Raw genomic sequence first — 22,516 nt, 5'->3', positions numbered from 1 at the left:
GTATAATCTATACACACAAGACACAGCTTTGGGCTGAGCAGGATGAACTGCAGCAGTGTAGCTACATCAAAATGTGCCTACGCTAGGGCAAAAATCCCTCCTAGAGACAGGGCTTAGTACAATTCCTCAAAGGCATGTTCTAACTTCTCTAGTGAAAACACCCTTCAAGAAATTATCCAGGTTTTAGGCAGCTATGAAATAGTTAACCCTGTTTCATTACACTCTAGAAGCCTTTCAGCAACCTTCAGTCCACTCCACAATTATTTTAATTCTTCACCAATTTACTTTCTTATTTTTTCAGCACCAGGAGTCAGATGTTGGTCTTATAATTAAGCATCGTCAAGGCTCTATCAATGCCCTCATGAAGGGAAATTGAGCTAGTGCAAACTGGTACAGTGCTTTCATGACAAGCATCAGAGCCAGCTGTCCCGACACCGGCTGCCTCTAGGCACTGTCTCTTTCCCGCCAATTCCCACAAAGCCAAGACAAAGAAGCAGCAATAAGACTCCTCTATATTTTCAAAAAACATATTTCCTGTGAGACAATGTCCACAATACTAATGACAAAGAATTAATGTTGGAAATTAAATAGCAGTGATTAGGCACTTACAGAAACAGAGGCGGCTCTTCTGTTAAATTGTGCCATATAAAGCCATACTTATGGTCCCCAAAAGTACAGATTTTTCTGGGTCAGACTGCCATAAGTTTTATTCGTAGTGCAATATAATTACGACATACAGTTTTAGGTTAAAACTGATAGAATATACTTGTGCCTGGAACTGCAAGACTTCAGAGAGGGCCAATAATTTTTTTTAAATGCCAGTTAAATTGATTTTTTTTTAAGGGACATAGGGGAGCCCAAAACACTGAACTTCTAGGCATAATTTCCATTCCTGGTAATTCTAGCAATGAACCCCATTCTACCACCTATTAGCATGGGAAGAGAACGTGGAATTTTAAATAATAAAGCTGATGACTTGCCCCATACAAGGTAGATCATACATTTTATCTCTGGCAGTGATGGACAGAAGTCACTCAGTGATTGGAAACAGAGTACATGGGGAGGGAAATTATATTACCTAGCTCTCTTTGAAAAACATCACAAGGAACATTGTGTATTAAGTCTGACATTCTCTTTCAAGTTGGGTTAACACTGCCTGCTGTATATTCAATCATTTGGAACATATTACATTGATTTGTGTTGAGGCTGGGCATAAATCCTGGATTATATGTAAAATTACAAGTAATTTTTTCAGACTATTTTTGGATGAAGCAAGAATGACTTTTTGGTGGCTTTAAGTGGTCTACATCTGTCAAAGCACAGACCCAAACCTCAACTGCGGAGAGAGGGTCACTGTCCCAGAAGCACAGCCTTGCAGGACGTGTGTATGCTTCCACCCTGAACAAATGTAATCTCCTCGCACTAGTGTTTTGGGAGACGAAAGAGCTGTTGTAATTCATTGAGTATCACTGTGGGACATCACTATAACGTTCTGAGGAGGCTCTTACAGACACTATAGCAATAATGTTATATAAATGTGTGTGAACTAGGTAACTCCCCAGACCTGCAGTTCCCATAAATCGAGTGTGAAATAAATAGTGAGCAAAGAAACTTCATACTTCTAAAGGATTTTATCAGAATGACACAAACACAGGAAAACTCCATGAGTCTTGCTAATCTTCCTTTTAAAACGGACAACTTATTAAGCAGTGGTAACTACTGTGCATGTCCCATAACCACCCTTCATAACATCACTGTGAATTGCTGTTCATCTCTATTAGTCTTGCTAGAAGGAGGATAAACCACAAATCCACACAAACTAATGCACATGCTGATAGCTATCGGGTGCGTCATTTCTGCAGCCATTACCCTCTCAGTCTGACAACTGCAGCATGCTCAGATCATTAACACAGCATGGCAAGATCAGATATCCCCAGCATTTTATTGGCTTTTTTCAGCCTATTACAGGCAGTGACCCTCTTGCTAAAGACGCAACAATGAAAGACTGCAGGCCAAGTGGCAGCTGAACGTAAGGCAACAGGCCAAGATTTTCCAAAACTGGGCACTATAGTTAGCCTCCTAAATCCTTACTTAGGTTCGTGAACAAGTCACCTGATTTTCCAAAGTGCTGAGCACCAAGCAGCTCCAGTTAAAGTGACAGGCACTTCCGCTTGATACCGGCTCCATGTCTAGTTGGCAGCCGGTATCAAGTGGAGTGCCCCAAGGGTCGGTCCTGGAGCCGGTTTTGTTCAATATCTTCATTAATGATCTGGAGGATGGCGTGGACTGCACTCTCAGCAAGTTTGCAGATGACACTAAACTGGGAGGAGTGGTAGATACGCTGGAGGGTAGGGATAGGATACAGAGGGACCTAGATGAGGATTGGGCCAAAAGAAATCTAATGAGGTTCAATAAGGACAAGTGCAGAGTCCTGCACGTAGGACGGAAGAATCCCATGCACTGCTACAGACTAGGGACCAAGCGGCTAGGCAGCAGTTCTGCAGAAAAGGATTTAGGGATTACAGTGGACAAAAAGCTGGATATGAGTCAACAGTGTGTCCTTGTTGCCAAGAAGGCTAATGGCATTTTGGGCTGTATAAGTAGGAACATTGCCAGCAGATGGAGGGACGTGATCATTCCCCTCTATTCGACATTGGTGAGGCCTCATCTGGAGTACTGTGTCCAGTTTTGGGCCCCACACTATGAGAAGGATGTGGAAAAATTGGAAAGAGACCAGCAGAGGGCAACAACAATTATTAGGGGGCTGGAGCACATGACTTATGAGGAAAGGCTGAGAGAACTGGGATGGTTACAATGTTCTAAAATAGTTTATCTATACGTTAACATTTGTGACTATTGTAAACTTGTATTAAATATAGGAGGGAAACACACTTATGTTGTGCTCCAGATCAACAGTACCATTCTGCCTGCCTAAATTTCCCAGTGGCATCTTCACTTCCTGGACATGCTTTGCTGATTCCATGACATTTGCTGCTTCCCACATGAGAGGTAACTCCAATATAGTGGAAAGTCAAGTGATCCCTGTATGGATTGTTTGCAACTCTGAAGAGCATCCTGATGCTTGTAAAAGGTGCTATATAAACAGGATCTGAAAACAAAATTCTACTCATGCAGGGCAAGCATGACTCTTTCCTACACAGGCACCATCAACTTCTGCAGATTTTAATCTTTCAGTTTAAAAAAAAGTAAGATTCTCACCCTCACATTGGTGCCGATAACCATCCAAACATGAAATGAGGGCTTGTCTTCACTACTGGGGTAAGTTGACCTAAGTTACGCTACTCCAGCTATGTAAATAATGTAGCTGAAGTCAACGTAGCTTAGGTCGACTTACCTTGGTATGTTCACTGTGCTGCGTCGACGGGAGACGCTCCCTGGTTGACTTACCTTACGATTCTTGGAGAGCTAGAGTACGGGGGTCGACTGGAGAGTGCTCTGCCATCGATTTAGCAGGTCTTCACTAGACCCGTTAAATTGATTCCTGCTGCATCAATTGCAGCAGCATGGATCTCTCCTTAGTGAAGACTAGTCCTGAGTGTAAACTGATGCAACAGCACCTTCCTAAGTCTGCAAATAGTCAGCTTCAATGTCTATTCCACAGCAGTGGAGTGAAGCTAACAAGACTGGTTAGCTTTACAGTGGCTATTTAGAACCAGCCAGGTAGCAGGGAAACGGTCAAGCATCAGGCAGGCTACTGGTGTCCAGAAAAATTACAGGCAGTGACAAACCCAGGAGTTATTCACTGGGGAACTGGAATTATATAAACACAAGGCACTCAGGATCAGGAAGGTACAGATCAGCAGACAGCTCCACCACTGCCTTGCTGCAGCCAGGATGTTCTGGGGCCAGAGGGTTCCTAACCGTCAGAGGGGTGAAATTTTGGAACAGCCTTCCGAGGGAAACGGTGGGGGCGAAAGACCTGTCTGGCTTCAAGATTAGGCTAGATAAGTTTATGGAGGGAATGGTTTGATGGGATAACGTGTCTTTGAGGGTCTGGCTAGAGAATCTTGCCTGTATGCTCGGGGTTCTGCTGATCGCCATATTTGGGGTCGGGAAGGAATTTTCCTCCAGGGTAGATTGGCAGTAGCCCTGGAGGTTTTTCGCCTTCCTCTGCAGCATAGGGCAGGGGTCGCAAGCTGGAAGATTCTCCGCAACTTGAAGTCTTTAGATCACGATCTGGAGACTTCAACAGCAGAGTTAAGGGAAAGTGGGGGGGTCAACATTTATGGCCCGCATCATGTGGGAGGTCAGACTAGATGACCATATTGGTCCCTTCTGACCTTAAAGTCTATGAGTCTATGAGAGGGGAGAACAAAGAATGCTCCTTCCTTCCATCAGACAGTGGGGTTGGGAGCCTTGTAAACCAGCACCTACCCAGTGGTGATAAGGTTACACCCTGAATGAGACGCAGAGAGAACAGCCACGTAGGCATCCAAGCATCAATTTACAGGGGCTGTGACTTCTTATTTGGGTGCTACCCCTCATGTTGGGTATTTACTCCTCTGGCTATTAGCTGTTTGATTAATTTGTCAAGTCCTTTGTGTGAAGGTGCTGATGGGATGAAGGAATGTGTTAGTGTGTGGATGCATCTGGGGAAGAGACAGTGGCACTGGTGGGTTAAATTGAAAAGAGAAGCAGGGTATTGAGAAATTTGGGGGAGGAAGGAGTAAGTAGAACAGACAAACGGTAACAGGCAGAGGAGGAAGATAAAATGATGCAGGGATCAAAAACAGAGTCTAAAGGCAGAGAAAAAGGAAACCATAGACATAGACTAATGCAGGAAAAGATACAGCTCTGATCTACTGTAGGAATGAAAATAAAAAGTGGAATAAAGACAGGAAGGGAAAGGTAAAAAGCAAAGGACAGGAATTATTTGGGGGAAATCCTATGGCCTATGTTCTGCAGAGGACGAGATGATTACCATGGTCCCTTCTGGCCCTGGAAGCTATAAAAGCTACATAGAAATGTGTACTGAATAGAAAGGTGATTGAAAGCATGTTTCCAATGAATAGGCAACAAACAGTACACAACTGTTTATTTCTGTAAACCACAAGAAGAGGTTGCATGAGGCCGTAGTGGAACAGGTATCTCCATCTGGCTAGTAAGCTTAGTCAACAGACTAGTACATGCCACTTAATGTAGCCCTGTAAGGCCAATACATAAATAAGTGTCATGGGTTCAGAAAGGTAGCCGCTATTAGCACTAGGCTGAAAGCTTCCACTACTTCATTTCAAATGTACAGGATTGTGTATTCATGTTACACCTTTCTCTGCAAGACTGAAGAGTCCATTATTAAATATTTGTTACCTAACTCTTTTAAGTCTCTTGGATGCAGGTTATCTGGACTAGCTGACTTTGAAATGCCTAAACTTAGTAGCTACATGTGTCATATAATGTCAGCTGCCTATCCAACTTGGGGTCCAGTGTTGCTAGAGCTAGCAAAGACAAAGAGGCACTTGCTGCGGCAGGTAACTTCTGCAAAAAAAAGCCCTAATGTAGTAAAGGCTCACAGGAGCTCAGACTGCTAGGCTCAGCAAAACCAGCAGCATTCATTTACATGAAAAATGGCTGCCCCATGTAGGTGGCACACATACTCCCACCTAAAATCCAGAGAGAGACACAAAGCTCATGAGTACAATTGAACCATGGCCAACCTGAAGTTACCAATTCACGAGGACTCCCAGAACCTTTCAAAGACACGGCTGAAATCATTCAAGCTTCTTTGGGAGCAGGCTGAAGCTCTTAAGGGGTCCTCATTCAATCCTGAGGCACACTGGAAAGAAGTCTGAGACAATGCTAATGTCCCAAACAAACAAATTGCTGGCTCCACAAAAGAACTTCTATGCTTCAACAAACCCCAGAAAAAATGGCACACAGTGAACTGTTTAGAACATTGCATGGCAGATGCTGTCATCTCTTACAACCTTGGAAGATGAAACACAATCCACAACATGACCATGGACATCACTCTCAAACTATGGACCACAACGTAAATCAGTGCTCGCATCGATCATTTGCTGGTGGCATCTCAGTCTTACACCAAGCTCCTCCTGAAGCTACCCACTACAATAGAACCTCAGAGTTATGAATGCCAGAGTTACAAACTGACCAGTCAACCACATGCCTCATTTGGAACTGGAAGCATACAATCAGGCAGTAGCAGAGACCAAAAAAAAAAGCAAATACAGTACAGTGTTAAACGTAAACTATTTAAAATAAATAAAGGGAAAGCAGCATTTTTCTTCTGCATAGTAAAGTTTCAAAGCTGTATTAAGTCAATGTTCAGTCGTAAACTTTGGAAAGAACAACCCTAACATTTTGTTCAGCGTTATGAACATTTCAGAGTTCTGAACCACCTCCATTCCCAAGGTCTTCGTAACTCTGAGGTTCTACCGTAGCTCACTAACCTGGACTTGGTTATCCGAACGATGCTAATCACCTCTCGGAGTACAAAAGAAGATGTGATTCCATGGATCATTATTTCTTTCAGTATGGAGAAACAATAGAACAGAGAAGAAGAAAAAAGGCAGGATTGTGAAAATGTTTGGTATGACTTGCTTTTTCTTTAGTGAATTTTCTGTTTTAAATAAGCATTCTGAAATCTCTTTCAATCAAGTTGAATCTACTAGCCAAAACACATGTAAAGGGAGGAAAAGTAAATTATTACAATACAGGTAAAGAAATGTTTGAATCCAAGCAAAAAGAGCCCATCTATTGAAGTTTCTGCACATGAAGTAACACAAAGCACATTAATACTAAGGCCTTGACTAGATGCACAATTTGTATTGTTTTAATATACCAGTACAGATAAAGTGATACAACCGCCCTAGTGTGCTCACAATTACACCAATATAAAAGTGCTCATAGCACTACAGCTTATTACCACAGCAGAAGAGGAGTAAGCTATACCAGTATAAGCACTTTTGTATAGGTATAACTGCAACCACACTATACCAGTTATACCGCTATAAGTATTTCAACTAAAAAAAAAAAAAAAAACTCTCTCAACCCCCCTAATCAAAATAGTTATACAGGTATGAAAACTGTGTGTAGAGCATACCTAGAACAAAACACGGACATTACAGAAGCCCAAAGAACCTTAAATAGACTCATTTCTCTAGCCTCAGGGCCTGATCCTGGAGAACTAAAATCAATGGGATTTTTGCCATTAGCTTGGGCTCTGGGAGTTCAGAGCTGCCCAGCATGTCAGAATGAGGCCCTTAGTGACTGATGGTCTGAAGTTCTAAGCTAAAGAACCCAAATGTGCACCAACAACTGGACAGGAGTTTGCCTGTTCTACCCATCATGCCAGATTGGATGGCTCAGGGTTTTCACTCTTCTATGAAAGCCAAGCACCCTGCATCAATCTCTGTTCAGCTTGGTGGTAACTGTAGCAGTAAAAAGTTAACATGCAACTGCTTTACATTAATGTCCGAAAAGCTATAGCACAAGTGGCATCAAACCCTGGATAGTTCACAGAGTTCTGAGACAAAACAAAGAGCACAATAAATGACATACCTGGATTTTATTCATATTATACTAGTGATTATAATCTTATATTTATTCTTTTATCTGAGGCCTATTTTTAGTATTTTTGGTATATATTTTTTTAATTAGTGGGCAGCACCCAGACACCAAGGGGCAAAGAGAGAGAGTGTGTATATATAAATTGAAAATGACAAACAAACCAGCTGACTGGGTTATTTATAATAACCTGAAATTATGTGTTCCAAGAGAGCTTCAAAATTCTAGAGTAAAAATATTCTGATTTAGTTATGAAGGAGATGCTAATAGATGAGAGTTCTCTGACACAAAGAGGTTTGGGTTAATTGCATTACTATTTTACCAGTGGTGATCTTAAGTGTATTTACATATTCTGGATCAAGTATTACCAATGTGATACTGAAGTTTGCACCTCAACATCACCATAGTAACCAGAAATCCAACTGACACCATGCAACAACTGCAGGAGTTGGAGGTTCTCAGTCCAGTTTCCTAGTGGACGAAAGATCACACCACAAAAAGGACTCCTCAAGTGGCACTTTTATGAGCAGCCTCAGAGGCAAAGCCAAGAACTGAATGTACAGGAAGACTTTTTGGCCCGAGGGCCACATCTGGGTATGGAAATTGTATGGTGGCCCATGAATGCTCATGAAATTGGGGGTTGGGGTGGAGGGGGTGAGGGCTCTGGCTGGGGGTGCGGGCTCTGGGGTGGGGCCAGAAATGAGGAGTTCAGGGTGCATTAGGGGGCCCCAGGCTGGGTAGGGGTGCGGGGGGGGGTGAGGGCTCTGGCTGGGGATGTGGGCTCTAGGGTGCAGGTAGGTGGGACTGAGGGCTTCGGAGAGCGGGAGGGGGATCAGAGCTGGAGCAAGGGGTTGGGGCCCAGGAGGGGGTTGGAGTGCAGGCTCTGGGCAGTGCTTACCTCCAGCAGTTCCCGGAAGCAGCGGCATGTCCCCCCCTCTGGCTCCTATGTGGAGGCATGGCCAGGAGACTCTGTGCACTGCCCCATCCGCAGGTGCTGCCCTTGCAACTCCCACTGGCCCCATTTGCTGGCCAATGGGAGCTGCAGGGGTGGCACTTGGGGCAGGGGCAGTGTGCGGAGCCTTCTGGCTGCCCAGACGCATAGGAGCTGGAGGGGGGATGTGACGCTGCTTCCGGAAGCCGCTCAGAGCAAGCCCCCAACCCCACTCCCCGGCAGGAGCTCAAGGGCCGGATTAAAACGCCTGAAGGGACGGATGCGGCCCCCGGCCGTAGTTTGCCCACCCCGATGTAGTCCCTCCAGGTTAGAGATAAGAGAGTAGCAGTGGATGAATGTGGGGATGCTTACACTTGCTTTTTGCTGAAACTGCATGTTTTCAGGGTAAAGAAGACTTCACTTTCCTGCTCTAGCACCTTTATTACAAATAAATTACTTCAAAATTAGAGAAACAGCATACAACATTTCCTGCATTTTGAATAAATGCCTTACGGAAGAGTCTTCTCGCTAAACACATGTTCCAGTATTAGAGAACTCATAAAAAATAGGTCACAGTCCTGCTCACCTTCCCCCTTCCCTTTATTCACAGAGTTATAGTCAGAGTTGAAGCCCAGAAGGGACCACCAGATCAACCAGTGAAATTATTAGGTGAGCTATACCCAAATAATCCTGGCAAGTGATCTGCATTCTCATGCTGCAGGGGAAAGGGAAAAATCCCCTAGGTCACTGCCCTTCACCCTCCCTGGTGTTTACGCTCCCAATGTATTTATAGAGAGCAATCAGATCCCCTCTCAGCCTTCTTTTTGCTAGACCAAAACAAGCCAAACTCTTCCAGTCTCCTTTCAGAAGACAGGCCCTCGATTTCCCTGATCATCCTAGTAGCTCTTCTCTGCACCTGTTCCTGTTTAAATTAATCTGTCTTAAATATGGGTGACTAGAACTGTACACAGTATTACAGATGAAGTCTCACCTGTGTCTTGTATAATGGCATTAATACTTCTCTGTCTCTACCGGAAGCGTCTCGCCTAATAAATCCTAGGACCACATTGGCCTTTTTCACATCCCCATCACACTGGTGGCTCATAGTCGCCCAGTGATCAACCCACATACCTCGATCTCTTTTTCCTTCTCTGTCACTTCCAACTGATAAGTCCCCAGCTTGTAGCAGAAATTCTTATTATCTGACCCTAAGTGCATGACCTTGCACTTTGTGCTACAGAATTTCATCCCATTTCTATTACTCCAGCCTTCAAGATCATCCAGCTCTTCCTGTATTACGTTCCGATCCTTCTCTGTATTGACGATGCCTCCTACATATGTATCATCAGCCAGTTTCATTGGCACATCCTAATTTTCATGCCAAGGTCTTAATAAAAATACCAAATAAGATTTGTCCCTAAATCAATCCTTGAGGAACTCCACTAGTAACCTCCCTCCAGTCCAATAATCCACCCTTCAACACAACCCGTTGCCTTCTCCCCTTTAGTCACCTTATCCACTTTACTTTGCTTGTACTGATCCCCATCTTCCCGAATTCAGCAAATAATTTCCCATGTGGTACCGTGTTACTGAAGTCAAAGTAGATTAGATCTACTGTACTTCCCTTAGTCTAAAAAAATCAGTTAGTTTCTCAAAGAAAGTAATCAGGTTAGACTGGCATAATCTACCTTTGTTAAACCCATGTTGCATTACATCCCTTTTACCATTTACCCCCATTAATTTAATTATTCTCTTTCATAATCTGTTCTAAAGCCTTGCATACTGCGGAGGTCAGACTAGCAGGTCAGTAATTGCCCAGATCACTTTCTTTCCCATTCCTACACATAAACATGACATTAGCTATTCTCTAGTCAGGGGAGGGGTAGCTCAGTGGTTTGAGCATTGGCCTGCTAAACCCAGGGTTGGGAGCTCAATCCTTGAGGGAGCCATTTAGGGATCTGGGGCAAAAATCTGTCTGGGGATTGGTCCTGCTTTGAGCAGGGGGTTGGACTAGATGACCTCCTGAGGTCCCTTCCAACCCTGATATTCTATGGTTCAGTCTTAAGATACTACCCCCAAATAGATAGTTTTATTACAAATCCTTGCTACTGGACAAGCAATCTCATGTGCCAGTTCTTTCAATATTCTGGGGTGGAAATTGTCCAGTCTCCTGATTTGAGCACATTAAGCTCTTTAAGTTTTTCTTCCATCTTCCTTGATATTAAGAAAAATGCACATTTTTTTAAAGCAAAAATCTGCATAGATCCAACATTAAGGTTGCACAGTTAAGTGTGAAAAGTCAGGAAATGGAAAACATTCAGATAGCAAGATTAACTTGGCTGTGTTGCACTTCCTGCAAGTATCACACACATACAGGACAAATTTTATGACCTAAACAGTAACATTATTAAGCTACAGATTTAACCAGAAAAACAGGAATAGAAAACATATGTACAATGTAGCCAAGCAAGCACTGCTGCTGAAACCTTGACTTCTGCATTCCATGACTGAATGATTTGGAGTGTGCAATTACATTATTGCAGCTTTTGGCATGAAAAATGCAACCTAGGAAATTAAGTGTGCACCTCTAGATTTCAGAAAGGTTTTCAATGTGCATGTGTAGCATGACATTGTCAAAAAGTCTTATATTTGTGAAATCAAGCTTTTTTCCAATCCAAGCAAAGGCATTAGTCCTTAATGAGGATTATGTTCATGCCAAATTTTAAGTTTAAAACTTCAGCTACTTCTGTTGTATCCCAAAGAAAGTGAAGTCCGAATTCTTTATATGACCCGTACAAACTCACCCCAGCTGGTTTACTTCTAGAACAGACCAGTAAGTAATGTGCCCTGGAGAATAACAGGGCCACAGCCATCAGTTTCTACAAATTTAAGATTTAGTTTAAAAAAGATGAATCTCCTAGGCCTTATGGTTGTGAAGGTAACTTCATGAATGTACAGACAACTGGGTGCTGCTGCAGAGTAGGACGACAGCAGGGTGAAATTAACAAGACTCTAGTCTCTTTCACTACTGCTATTCAGAAATCTGTGGACAGCTGAGACACTCATCCAGAATAATGTAAAGTTCAAGCAGCTGCCTGGGAAAACAAGAAACAGCGTCAGGGGCAAGGACAGGCATTAATTATCGACAGAGAAGGAAGACCAGTAACAACATAAAAATCCTTCCCTGCCCCTTTCTGCAGCAGCTAGGAGGCTCTGGGGCAGAAGCAGAGTATCAGAGGCCCTCCCTGACCTCCTGCTGCTACAGAGAGCAGACAAGTTTCCTTCTTCCTTCTAACAGCCAGAGTGGAGCAGAGCACTGAATTTAAAGATGGAAGCTCCATGAAGGGCCCAAGGACAGCACCCTGCTAGATATCCTACAACCTCAATCTTGCAGCAGTTCGAGGATAGCTAGATTTTTCATGAGAACACTGCCCAAGGACAGAATGAGCAGGAGTTCCCCATTCCAGTCTTTTGTATCAAACTCTGGCTACTAAGTGGTAACATTTTAAACTGCTACTTCCCCCTTCTCACACAGCTCAAAACTTACACATGCAAAAAAATCAGAAAATGGAAAATTTAAGCCCCCAAATCAGTATTTTGGAAAATTATGAGCCTATGAGACTAGGGGAGAGTTACTAATGGAAGCTACTTTGCTATGTTAATTACAGCCATCGCTACCAAGTGCAGGAAAGTTCTTGACTTTTTTTAAGTTACGTTACTGAGGTCCCATCAAAATAATGTCAATGCCCAATCCCAAATGGAGCTCGTAAGTGTCCAGCATCATGCTCTTTTAAAGCCACCGGAAAGGGTTATTATACTATTACAAATTAACAAAAAACAAAACCCCACAATTTTCTTTTGCAACAGCAGAGATCACGTCAAGACACATTTCACCCACCCAAAACCCTGAAAGGATGCAAAACGACAAGGAAAAAGGCTCAAACATCCCTTGCCACCTTTCTAGTGCCTATAGCGTTGTGGATGACATGCTCCAAGAGGCATTCACTTCCGTCTCCAGTGCATACCAAAAAACAATATGTACCCCAACTTCATCCAACTCGCTATCTACTCCACACACACCCCAGACTCCCTCTCTCAGCCAGCATAAAGCAGAGTTCTCCCCCTTCCAACCTGCCATTGTGACACCAACTTTCAGCGTGTCAAACTCCTGAAATGTTACAACACACTTTCCTTTTGGCCTTGCCAGCTCTGCGTGTGGAAATAACATGACTGTACCTTGTGGAAGTCCTGACTGACACCTCCCGACCCTCCCCACCCCAAACACAATACTTCTGCTAACATCCAGGTCACCAGCACATTTTGCAAGCTCAGTGAGGCTCGCCAGTCTGCAAAAGGAAGCAGGAGTCAGCTGAAAGGGGTCAGAATTGGCGTTTGGTGGAAGAGTCATCTTGCGGGGGGGACACATGGAGGGGCTCCCACAGGAGTGACTGAGCCCCTCACCTCCCTGTCGCCTGACAGCCAGAGCCAGGAGAGACAACCACAGAGATGACACTAATACATGATCATCAATGTTTAATATACTGACCGCAAGAGGCAATGGTTATTTCAAAATGCCCCAAACCTCCTCCTTTCCTGGAAGCATTCTGCATCCCATTCCAACACAGCATGGAGCTGTCTCTCTCTGTAGTGGCTACACACACATACTGAGGTTTCGGAGTCAGCTCTACGTCAAAGGCAGGAGCACTGGTCCTTTAGCTCAAAACAGCACCAGTTCAAAACCAGAAGTACAGAGTTCATCCCCAATAAGTGACCCAACGGGGTCATCATTACACATCATCTAGCCTCTAGAGGGCGACAGAGCCACATTGTTAGCATAGGTCACACTCACCCTGACTGTGGAAGATTGTCTGAGCGGCAGGGGTACATAGCAGTGTAAACCCCCAGACACATCTGTGGGGACTGAACCTAGGACAGCTGGATTGACAAGCACAAGGGCTCTGCTGCTTGAGCTAATAAAGGATCAGAATAGAGTCAGTATCCAATTCAAGCCATTATCTGCGGTCCAGCCTCCACAGGAGGACAAACAGTCCTGTTGGGCTAGGGTGGATTACAGCTGCCATCTCCTCAAATCCTGCTGCCTGGCAGGGAGCAATATGTCTGAGACACTGTGTCATCTGAAGCCCTCTGTCCTTGCGCGGAGTAACTCCTATGCTGTCCTCTACCTGGAGTCATCAGTAATAATGTCAAACATGAGCCTTATATTGTATCAATGTCAATGTTCAAAGAAGTAACTTTTTAAACCTTAAATAATTAATCAAAACATGTAACTTATCAAATATTCTTGCACTGTGCTCCTAGCAAAGAATCACACATTTAATTGCATTACTGGCTGCTCTAGTATATCTTCAAAAGGGATCCAAAGAAAATGTCGAACACTAGAAACATTTTAGTTACGTGGCACTTTTTAAAAGTTACAATTAACATTTTATTCACTACAAACTACTACAGGAAATTCTAGCAGTTCAGAAACTACAAGTATTTGCAACTGATCCTCTAACTCAAGACAGACTTTTTATTAAAATGGGAATCCTAACATAACCTTAATGATGGTAGTGCTACTTCCCCACTGTCAAATGACTTAACCTGCATCTCCCCTAGCCAAGACTGTATAGACAGGACAGACGGATCAGTACAGACAGGAACAAACACAAATCACCTTTCCAGTATTAAAGTGACACCATCAATATTCCATTTTTTTTTAATGAATTTAAAATAGTTCCAGGTCCCACACCATCTCTGAACCCTTCTGCCCTTTTTGTGGTTTTACAATCATATTTTTTAAAATCAGCGTCTCATTCCTGTGTTGTTAATGACCCACACAAAGAACAGGAAGAATTTACTGAAGGACTATTCAAGAGAAACAATGAAACTTATTGTATACAAAGTGCTATCAAATGCATCAAGTAACAAGATTTTTTCTTCTAATCTTTCAGTGATAGTAATCTTCAATGTTATTTATAACAGGGGTTCTCAACCTTTTTCTTTCTGAGGCTCTCTCAACACACTATAAAAACTCCCGGGGGGGCGGGGGGGGTGATCCATCAGAGCTCCTGGGTTCAGCCACAGGGGGAGGGGTGGCCTTTAGCCCTGTAGGGCTGGGGGCTCTTGGCTTCAGCCCCCAGGGCTCAGGGCTTCTGCCCCGCAGGGTGCCGGGGCTTGTGGCTCAAGGCTCCCAACTTTAGCCCCATAGGGAGGGGGCTCAGGGCTCCAGCCCCATGGGGGGCACTGGGGCTCAAGGGTGGGAGTGCCAAAGCTCAGAGCTCTGGGCTTCAACCCCAAAGGGGTGCAGGGACTTGGGGCTTCAGCAGCAGAGCCCACAAAACCAGAAACTGGTCCACAGACCCCTGGTGGAGAACCACTGATTTATAACAATGCAGAAGTCTGATTTCTAAGTTGATGGTGTCCCTTTAAGAAACACTATGAACTACTTACAGTTACTTCAAGAAAATTCCACTTGGGTTCTTCTTGTGCCTCAATTCATTAGTTAAAATTCAGAACTCATTAGGTATAAAACAAACCAAAAGGCTACATCTCTCCATTGACCCTACAGATCTGTGTGTATTTCTGATTGTATTTGCTTTATTGGTACTTTAAAGAATGTCCAGTTTATACAGCGGAAGTAAGAAAAACAAGAGATCACAGAACTCCTGCTCATACAATCAACTGTCTTAAAGAAAACCACAAGTTCTAACCTACCTCTGGAAATAGTCCACAAAGGGTTTCAAAGGCAGCTCTTACATGAATTTGCTAATTTCTTGCTACTGTGTGACTTTTTTGGGTCAAAATATTTGGGTTTTTTGCACTATGTCTTTGAGATTAATGTTTCAGTTTGATTATGGAACAGTGATCTCAACCCTTGGCTAAAATTTATATGAGTTATTAAGAACAGAACTACAGTCATGTTCAGTTATATAAATTTGTAAAAGGCACAGTTTTGGAAGAGATTTTCTAGAAGAAAAATCAAATAGCTAAATAATAAATATAGTACTAAAAGAAGCTGAGTCCAAACACATGGTTAAGAATGAGATACAAGTGGGAAGAATAGACAAAGTATTTTGTTTAAACAAAGTTTCTGTTACTCAAACAAATATTAAAGTAAGAGGAAATACAGTAAACAGAAATTCGTGTGACAGTTTTGACATTAAATTTGACTTCAAAATAAAGTTGTGAGACAGAAACACACATCACTTTCAGGACTCTGAAGAACTTAATGCCAATGGCTTTTGTGACCCATTTCTAGCAACTTGCAAGACAACACCTGAGGTTTTGCTATTCACAGCTGTAGCATCTGTTCAGCTTCAAACAGTTGCACGACCCTGTATGACCAGAAGATCACAAATCATACACTTTTTGAGGTGCATTATGTGTGATATAAATGTACATACCAAGTGATAACACATTGTTTACAACCACAATGCAAAGGAAAACCTGTAGTTGACACCTAATTTCCTGATCACCACAAGTATCAGGTGGAAACAAGTAGAGGTGAAACTGGAATAAAGAAGATTACTGCTAAAGAGTGCAATACTGCCAAGATCCAATCCATTACAATGGAAATCTCTACTTCCTGAATAACTATTCACAAGCCCGCAGAGACTGAAAATAAAATTGTACCATTACAGCAGCCTCTACCTATTGTACTTATCTGCCCCACATATAGTATCTATGGGTATGCCTTCACTACCCGCCGGATCGGCGGGTAGTAATCAATCTATCGGGGATCGATTTATCGCGTCTCGTCTAGACGCGATAAGTCAATCCCCGAACGTGCTCCCCGTCGACTCCGGAACTCCACCACAGCGAGAGGCGGAATCGGAGTCAACGGGGGAGCCGCGGCCGTCGATCCCGCGCCGTGAGGACGCGAGGTAAATCAATCTAAGATACATCGACTTCAGCTACGCTATTCTCGTAGCTGAAGTTGCGTATCTTAGATCGATCCCCCCCCAGCCCTATGTGCCTTACAATCTTCAATGTATTTATCCTCACAAAAGCCTTACAAGGTGTCTATCCTTACAAGGTAAAGCACTGCTATTATCCCCACTGTACAGATGGGAACTGAGAGACAGAGATGTTAAGTGACTTGCCTAGGGTCACACAGGATGTTTGTGGTGGAGCAGGAACTGAACCTGGCTCTCCCAAGGCCCAGGCTAACATTCTAACAACTGGACCACCCTTCCTGCTGTACAATCATCACATTTGAAGATTTTTGCATAAAATGTAAACAGCATTTAAAACATTAATGTGTACATTAATAGGTACAGTGTAGTCACTTCACAAGTGTGGTACCCTGGCAACTTCCATGGCATTCTACTTCACAGTAAGCATAAGATCCAGCAATTTCCAAGAAAGAGACAGATCTTCCAATCCAGACAAGTTTCAGTGTTAAAAAGAGGCCATTGAAAGAGACAGAACAAGGATAGTGGCTGGTGGATAGCCTCTTATTTTCAGAGGGTATATGCACATGGAGCATGTTGCCTGTTTTCAATATGGAAAGACAAACTGATCTGATTACTGTACCAGGGGAAAAATCAGGGCTGACAGAAGGAACTTATACTCTGAATACACACAAACACTTGCACCTAAGGGATAGTGTACTATCATAATCATTTAAAATTTAAATCAACATGTAATCTTAATTGTTCATCCTATAATGAGGGTTTTATACTAGAAGATTCTTCTAGAGATCTCTCCAACAGCAGTATACTTAACAAGATACTAGTATAGAATAAAGGCATTAAAAAGAGGGGGGGGGGAAATCACAGAACAGAAGCCATTCATTATATAGCAGCAGCAGCAGCAACTCCTATATTTAGGGTGCCTAACACTTTTTATTATAAAAACTATTGTTATTTTTTCAGAAGAGTTCTCACTCCCCCATGGTTTGCAGTGGGATTTTGAAGTTTAGCAGGATTAGTTCTGGAGGTCAGAAGTGCTTTTTGCTGGCCTCATGAAAATCCTTTCAAATTTGGCCAAGTTACAAGCAGCTGAAAACTGCCATTGCTTGTCCATGTTTCACACAACATAGCTATTTTCTGGCAACACAACCCCCTTCCCCCTTTGTTCCACTAGCACTGCATATGCACCCTAGATGTCTCAAGTGGAGTATAATCACTGAATAACTCTCAGTTAGTGGTGACTTAAAAATTTGGCCCAATACATTAGCTCCTCATCAGTAAAACGGGAATACTACTATCGTCTCTCACTGAGGAGTGTGACAATACATTCACTAATGTTTGTGAGGACCAGATATTACAGTAACGAGACCCACAGAAGAGCCTATGAGGAAATCAATAATTCTGTATTTAGTGCAGGGTTTGGATGACGTGCAGTAAAGAAGACATAAGGCCACACATTAAATGATAAGGAACACTGAACAGATGCCTCATTCCCTGAGCACTGGGCATCCTGTACCCTGACCCCAGCCAAGTCATGTGGAAAACATATCACGTGACCATGTAATTAAAGGCAGTATCAATGAACGTACACTAAGGTTGCACGGGCAACCTTAAATTCAGCATTTCCTAAACACTTAATATGGCAATCCAAATAATATTCTTTGAAGAGTTTAGTGTACTTACTATAATTAACTTTAACAAAACATTGAAGTGAAGGGAAAATAATCTAACAAAATGCATATAAATCAAAACAAAATTTAAATGAAGGGTTTTTTATGAGAACAAATGTACTGGCCCTGCACTGCTCTGCACACAGCCATGGCCCTGCATCTACACACAGCCCTGTGGAAGTCAATGAGGCTCAGAGGCTTGCAGGGATGCACCATGCACATCGCCTTCCAGGATCAGGGCTGTACTGTCTATGTAATTCCCACCATGCTCTCACCAGATTTACTCAACTTGCAAAGACCAGAACAACTGTGTTTAGAATTTCTGAAACTAGTAACTATCACATATTAAAATGACAAAAACTCAGCAGAACCACCAGACATGGCTACTCATTTTAAAGTTCAACAACAAACTGTCGTCCAGTATAAGTAACATATGTGGCAGGGGAAAACACAGCAGCAGCCACCATGCTGAGCTGACTTTACTGTGCCAACCGTTTGGAGATGGTGTTACTACACTCTGGTGCCCTTACAGCCCCCGCAGTAACGCCGATGGGTAAACCGAGAACTTGTATCCCCTATACTAACATTCACTTAACATTTAAAAGACGTGAAGAAAGGTGCACCTCTCTGCATATACCTGAACTCTAAGGAAGCAACCTCTCGCCCATGTGACATGTACAGTGTGCAAAGAGATCAGAGAACTAACAACACATCATCAGGCAAAATGGTACATGCTTTCTAATCTCACCTATATAATAAAGGAATTTAGCATGCACCAAAGTGCCTATTTTTAAATGTGACTTTTTGTCGCCAACCAAAAAATCCACATCTTTTCCCATCAATGCCACTGGGGGAGCTACTGTCATCTTAGAAACTGTCATCCCTTTGAAAGCGAGTGCCCAAAGCTTCATTTAAAAAACAGCTGAACACAGGCACAAACAAGAGGCCCTATCTTCAAACAGGCTTTATTCTTAACAAAACAGGAAGTCTGAGAAGCTGTGGGCATGCTCAAAGCAGTTACCATCATGAACAAAAGCTCCCTGCAAGTGCTTGTATAAGGTGGAGCTCCGTCCTTGGGGGCAGGGTTGAAAGGGCTTACAGAGTAGTCTATCTCTGAAAAGCAGCTCTAAAAATAGCAATGCGAGCTCCTGATTTTTAAATCTTTCAGCAACTCCAAAGAAAATTGGCTCAAATTACAGATAAATAGGTGGAGTAAGGAGTTAAATGCTAGCACCACCAACTCAGTTTGGGATCTGAGAATCAAGCTTGGTTATTTCTATCTACGATCATCTGTAGTAAAAGATTCTGCAGTTGGACTGCAGTTAACTATTCTGTTGGGAATGCAATGCAGACTAAAATCTAGCTTCCTCTCCCAGAACTGCAGGACTAGCAAATGTAAACGCACAAGAATTTACTTTTGCCAATAAAGAAAGCAGATAAGACCTCCACAATGCACAGAGGAAGATGATCTGTTGGTTAAAAGGTGCTTTTTTTAAAAAATATTATTTTTTCCAAATACAAACTACTCTTTAACTGCACTGAATTATTTGAAGGATTCAGCCAGAATACAGCAAAGAGGATTGTATTTTAGTAGAAAGCCAAGCCTTTGAGCCTCCTGTTTGTACATGAAAAAGCAATACAAATCCAATACAAAAATTAATTGATTTGATTTCTGCACCTTTCCAAATTCTGCACTGCCTATGTAATTACTGATCTCCACTTGAGTGCCTCAGTGCCAAGTGCTGCTGTGAAAACTCCTCTACACAGCTTCTGTTTACAAAGTGAGACCCCTCCCATTGCTGCATCACTGAACACATCTGCTGTAGGTAACTCCTTTGCTTTTCAAAACAAAGAAAGTTGCAGTAAATAGAAAAGAGACAGAGCAGCAACAGGATTTCCCCAAAGACCTAGAAGGATAGTAGTCCCATGCGCTACCTTCCCTGAAAGCTTTGTTCACCCAGAGCTCATTGCAAGGTTTGGGCCTAAAACAGCAGCATAAATAGTTTAAACTGACATTCCCAATTTTCCAAGATCATCCCTTTCTATGGGCACAGAGACCTTTCAAAAGCCTACTCCCCCCACCTCTGAACACATCTCTTAGGAGAACCCTCTGCAGGTTTCTGAATTTATAGCTCCACTTCCTACAGCAAAGAACACAGACCTAAACATGAATCAATTTTCAAGAGTACTGTACACATGCATAGCATGTCACACTATAGTACCGTACCTGTAATTAAATGAAAAAAATCTTCAAGGGGTGGATGTTGTCGTATTAAGTAATTTCCCCAGCACAAGTGTCAGAAAATATTTAAAACTCAGACACAAGACATGCTTAAAGCAAGGGAGTTTTAGCCAAATGCTCTTTAAAAAAAAGAGTGGCATGTGCAATTTGAATAATATATTTCAGTGCTGCAGCAATTGTTTATAAAACACGCACTTAGAAATGAAGGAAAGTGACCTACAAATGATAGGTGGCACATGTAAAATACAACACAACAACAACAGTTCCATAAGTAGTTGGATGTGTGCAACTCAAAAGGAAGGTTTAAAGCAGTTTTGCTTCTTTTGCATCCGACAAAGTGGGCATTCACCCACGAAAGCTTATGCTCCAATACATCTGTTAGTCTTAAAGGTGCCACAGGACTCTCTGTTGCTTCTAGGGAGTTCTGAAAATTGACAGGGTGATAAATCAAGGAGATATAATCAAAAGTAATGGGATTTTTTTCTGCTCTCGGAATTATTTTGGGGGAAGTTCTCTGGCCTGTGCTATACAGAACATCAGACTAAACGATCACAATGGTCACTTCTGGCCTTGGAGTCTAAGAAATTAGAAAGGAAAAATGTAGCCTGAATAGCTAGAGACTTCCTGACAGTGAGCTCTATTAAGCCATGAAGTAGGAAAGCCCAATGGCTTGGGTTATTTAAAACTAGACTGGACAAAGCACTAGAAAATGTACTGTAGGGAACAATTTTGCACTTGTAAGGGGTGGACTAGCTGGTCCAATCGCTCTTTTCCATCTCCAGCTTCTAAAGTTTTAAAGAGATAACTCTACTCGCAATGTCAAAAAATTGTATCTGAAAATAAAGTTTTTAATTGCAAATGGCATTTCCAATCTTTAAAACATCATCATACAGGGAGAAACCACCCCAGAGGCCAGCAACTATATCAATCCTGCTTTTATACTGGTTTAACATCTCAAAAAACTGGAATGTTTTAAGAACTGTTCCACACTGAAGAGAGACTAAAAATGGCACCACCCGGTTCCAGTATCTATCATCTCCATGACTGCCAGATCAAATCCACTCAGTTTACAAGTAAAACAATCTTTTTTCTAACCGTTAGGACCTGCAAACTAAGCCTAAGCCCTAAGAGGCCAACTGGGCTCTTCCTGGCTCACACGTCACAGACAATAAATATTCTGCAATGAGGCCTTAGTTCAAAACTCTGATGATGATACATAAACAGGTAGAAAACACAGCTCCACCATAACTGCACTGGTCAGCAGCACTCCCAGGAGTAAAGACTGTGTCAGCTAGTAAAGTAAGCATAAGGACAATGACTACATACAGGGACAGGTCTTGCATGTAAGAAGGTGCCATCTTTCAATAAAAGCTTTCCAGAATAAAACCGCACTTGCCCATTTTTTTAATTTAAGCAAAGTGACTGCCAATGCTACCGGGCAGCTCAGAGATGTCAGCTACTATCAAAAGTATAAACCTCGCCCAGTTTCTAAGGTGAGCCAAGGGGTTCTCGTTTGCCAATCTCCAGGGCTTTGTGCCATGCAAAATGGCAGCAGCTTTGTGTTACCTGTACAGGCCCCGACCTCTATCCCCCCCCACTTGGTTTTGTGCAGAGAAGTGAACACTAGGAACCAGCATGTTTACATGCACCTGACATCCTGCTAGCGCCACCTCCCCCACCCCGTCCCGCCAGTGACAAGGAGCGCACGGCTCTCCCCTACAGCGGTGAACCGGGACCAAAGGCTGCTTACAAACTGTATTCCCGCTGCCGGCTCGGGGATTTCTAGGGCGCTCCGCAGGGTGCTGGGGCTCGGATCGGGATCGTCCTTATCGGACCCGTCGGTGGTGCTGACGGGCTGCTCCGCTTTCCCACGGGTCGGCCCCACAGGCCCGGGCACCGGGCGCAGCTCCACCCGCTCCGTCCGTCTCCCCACGCCGGCGTCCCGGGAGGCCTTGCCCTGCATCTCGCCCGGCGGCGAGGGGGAGCACAGGACGGCCGAGATGGGCTCATTGTGTCCGCGGCCCGCGGAGCCGCCTCCGGGCCCGGCCCTGCCCGGCTCTGCCCCCGGCTCCTCGCAGCAGGTGGCCCGAGCGAGGCCTCTCCCGCTCAGCTCGGCCTGGGCCTCGGGGCTCCCGGCGGCCGCCCCTTGGCCCTGCAGGCCGGGCAGCGCCCCCGAGTCGCGGCCCCCGCCCCCGCCGGCGGGCTGCTGCGG

General features: G+C 43.5%; 1 protein-coding gene across 1 annotated transcript in view; it reads right to left on the bottom strand.

The window, feature by feature from the left end:
* Window positions 1–22,406, bottom strand: part of NSD1 (nuclear receptor binding SET domain protein 1) — a 110,669-nt gene extending 88,263 nt beyond the window's left edge. The window contains exon 1 of the mRNA XM_029913399.1: window positions 22,055–22,406. Within this exon, the coding sequence (XP_029769259.1) occupies window positions 22,055–22,267 (213 nt within the window). The 5' untranslated portion in view covers window positions 22,268–22,406. The remainder of the gene's footprint in view (window positions 1–22,054) is intronic.
* Between the last annotated feature and the right edge of the window lie 110 nt (window positions 22,407–22,516).

The sequence above is a fragment of the Terrapene carolina genome, unplaced genomic scaffold (assembly GCF_002925995.2).
Source record: "Terrapene carolina triunguis isolate 2854851 unplaced genomic scaffold, T_m_triunguis-2.0 Scaffold629, whole genome shotgun sequence".
NCBI lineage: Eukaryota > Metazoa > Chordata > Testudines > Emydidae > Terrapene > Terrapene triunguis.
This window is presented reverse-complemented; position numbering and strand designations above follow the sequence as displayed.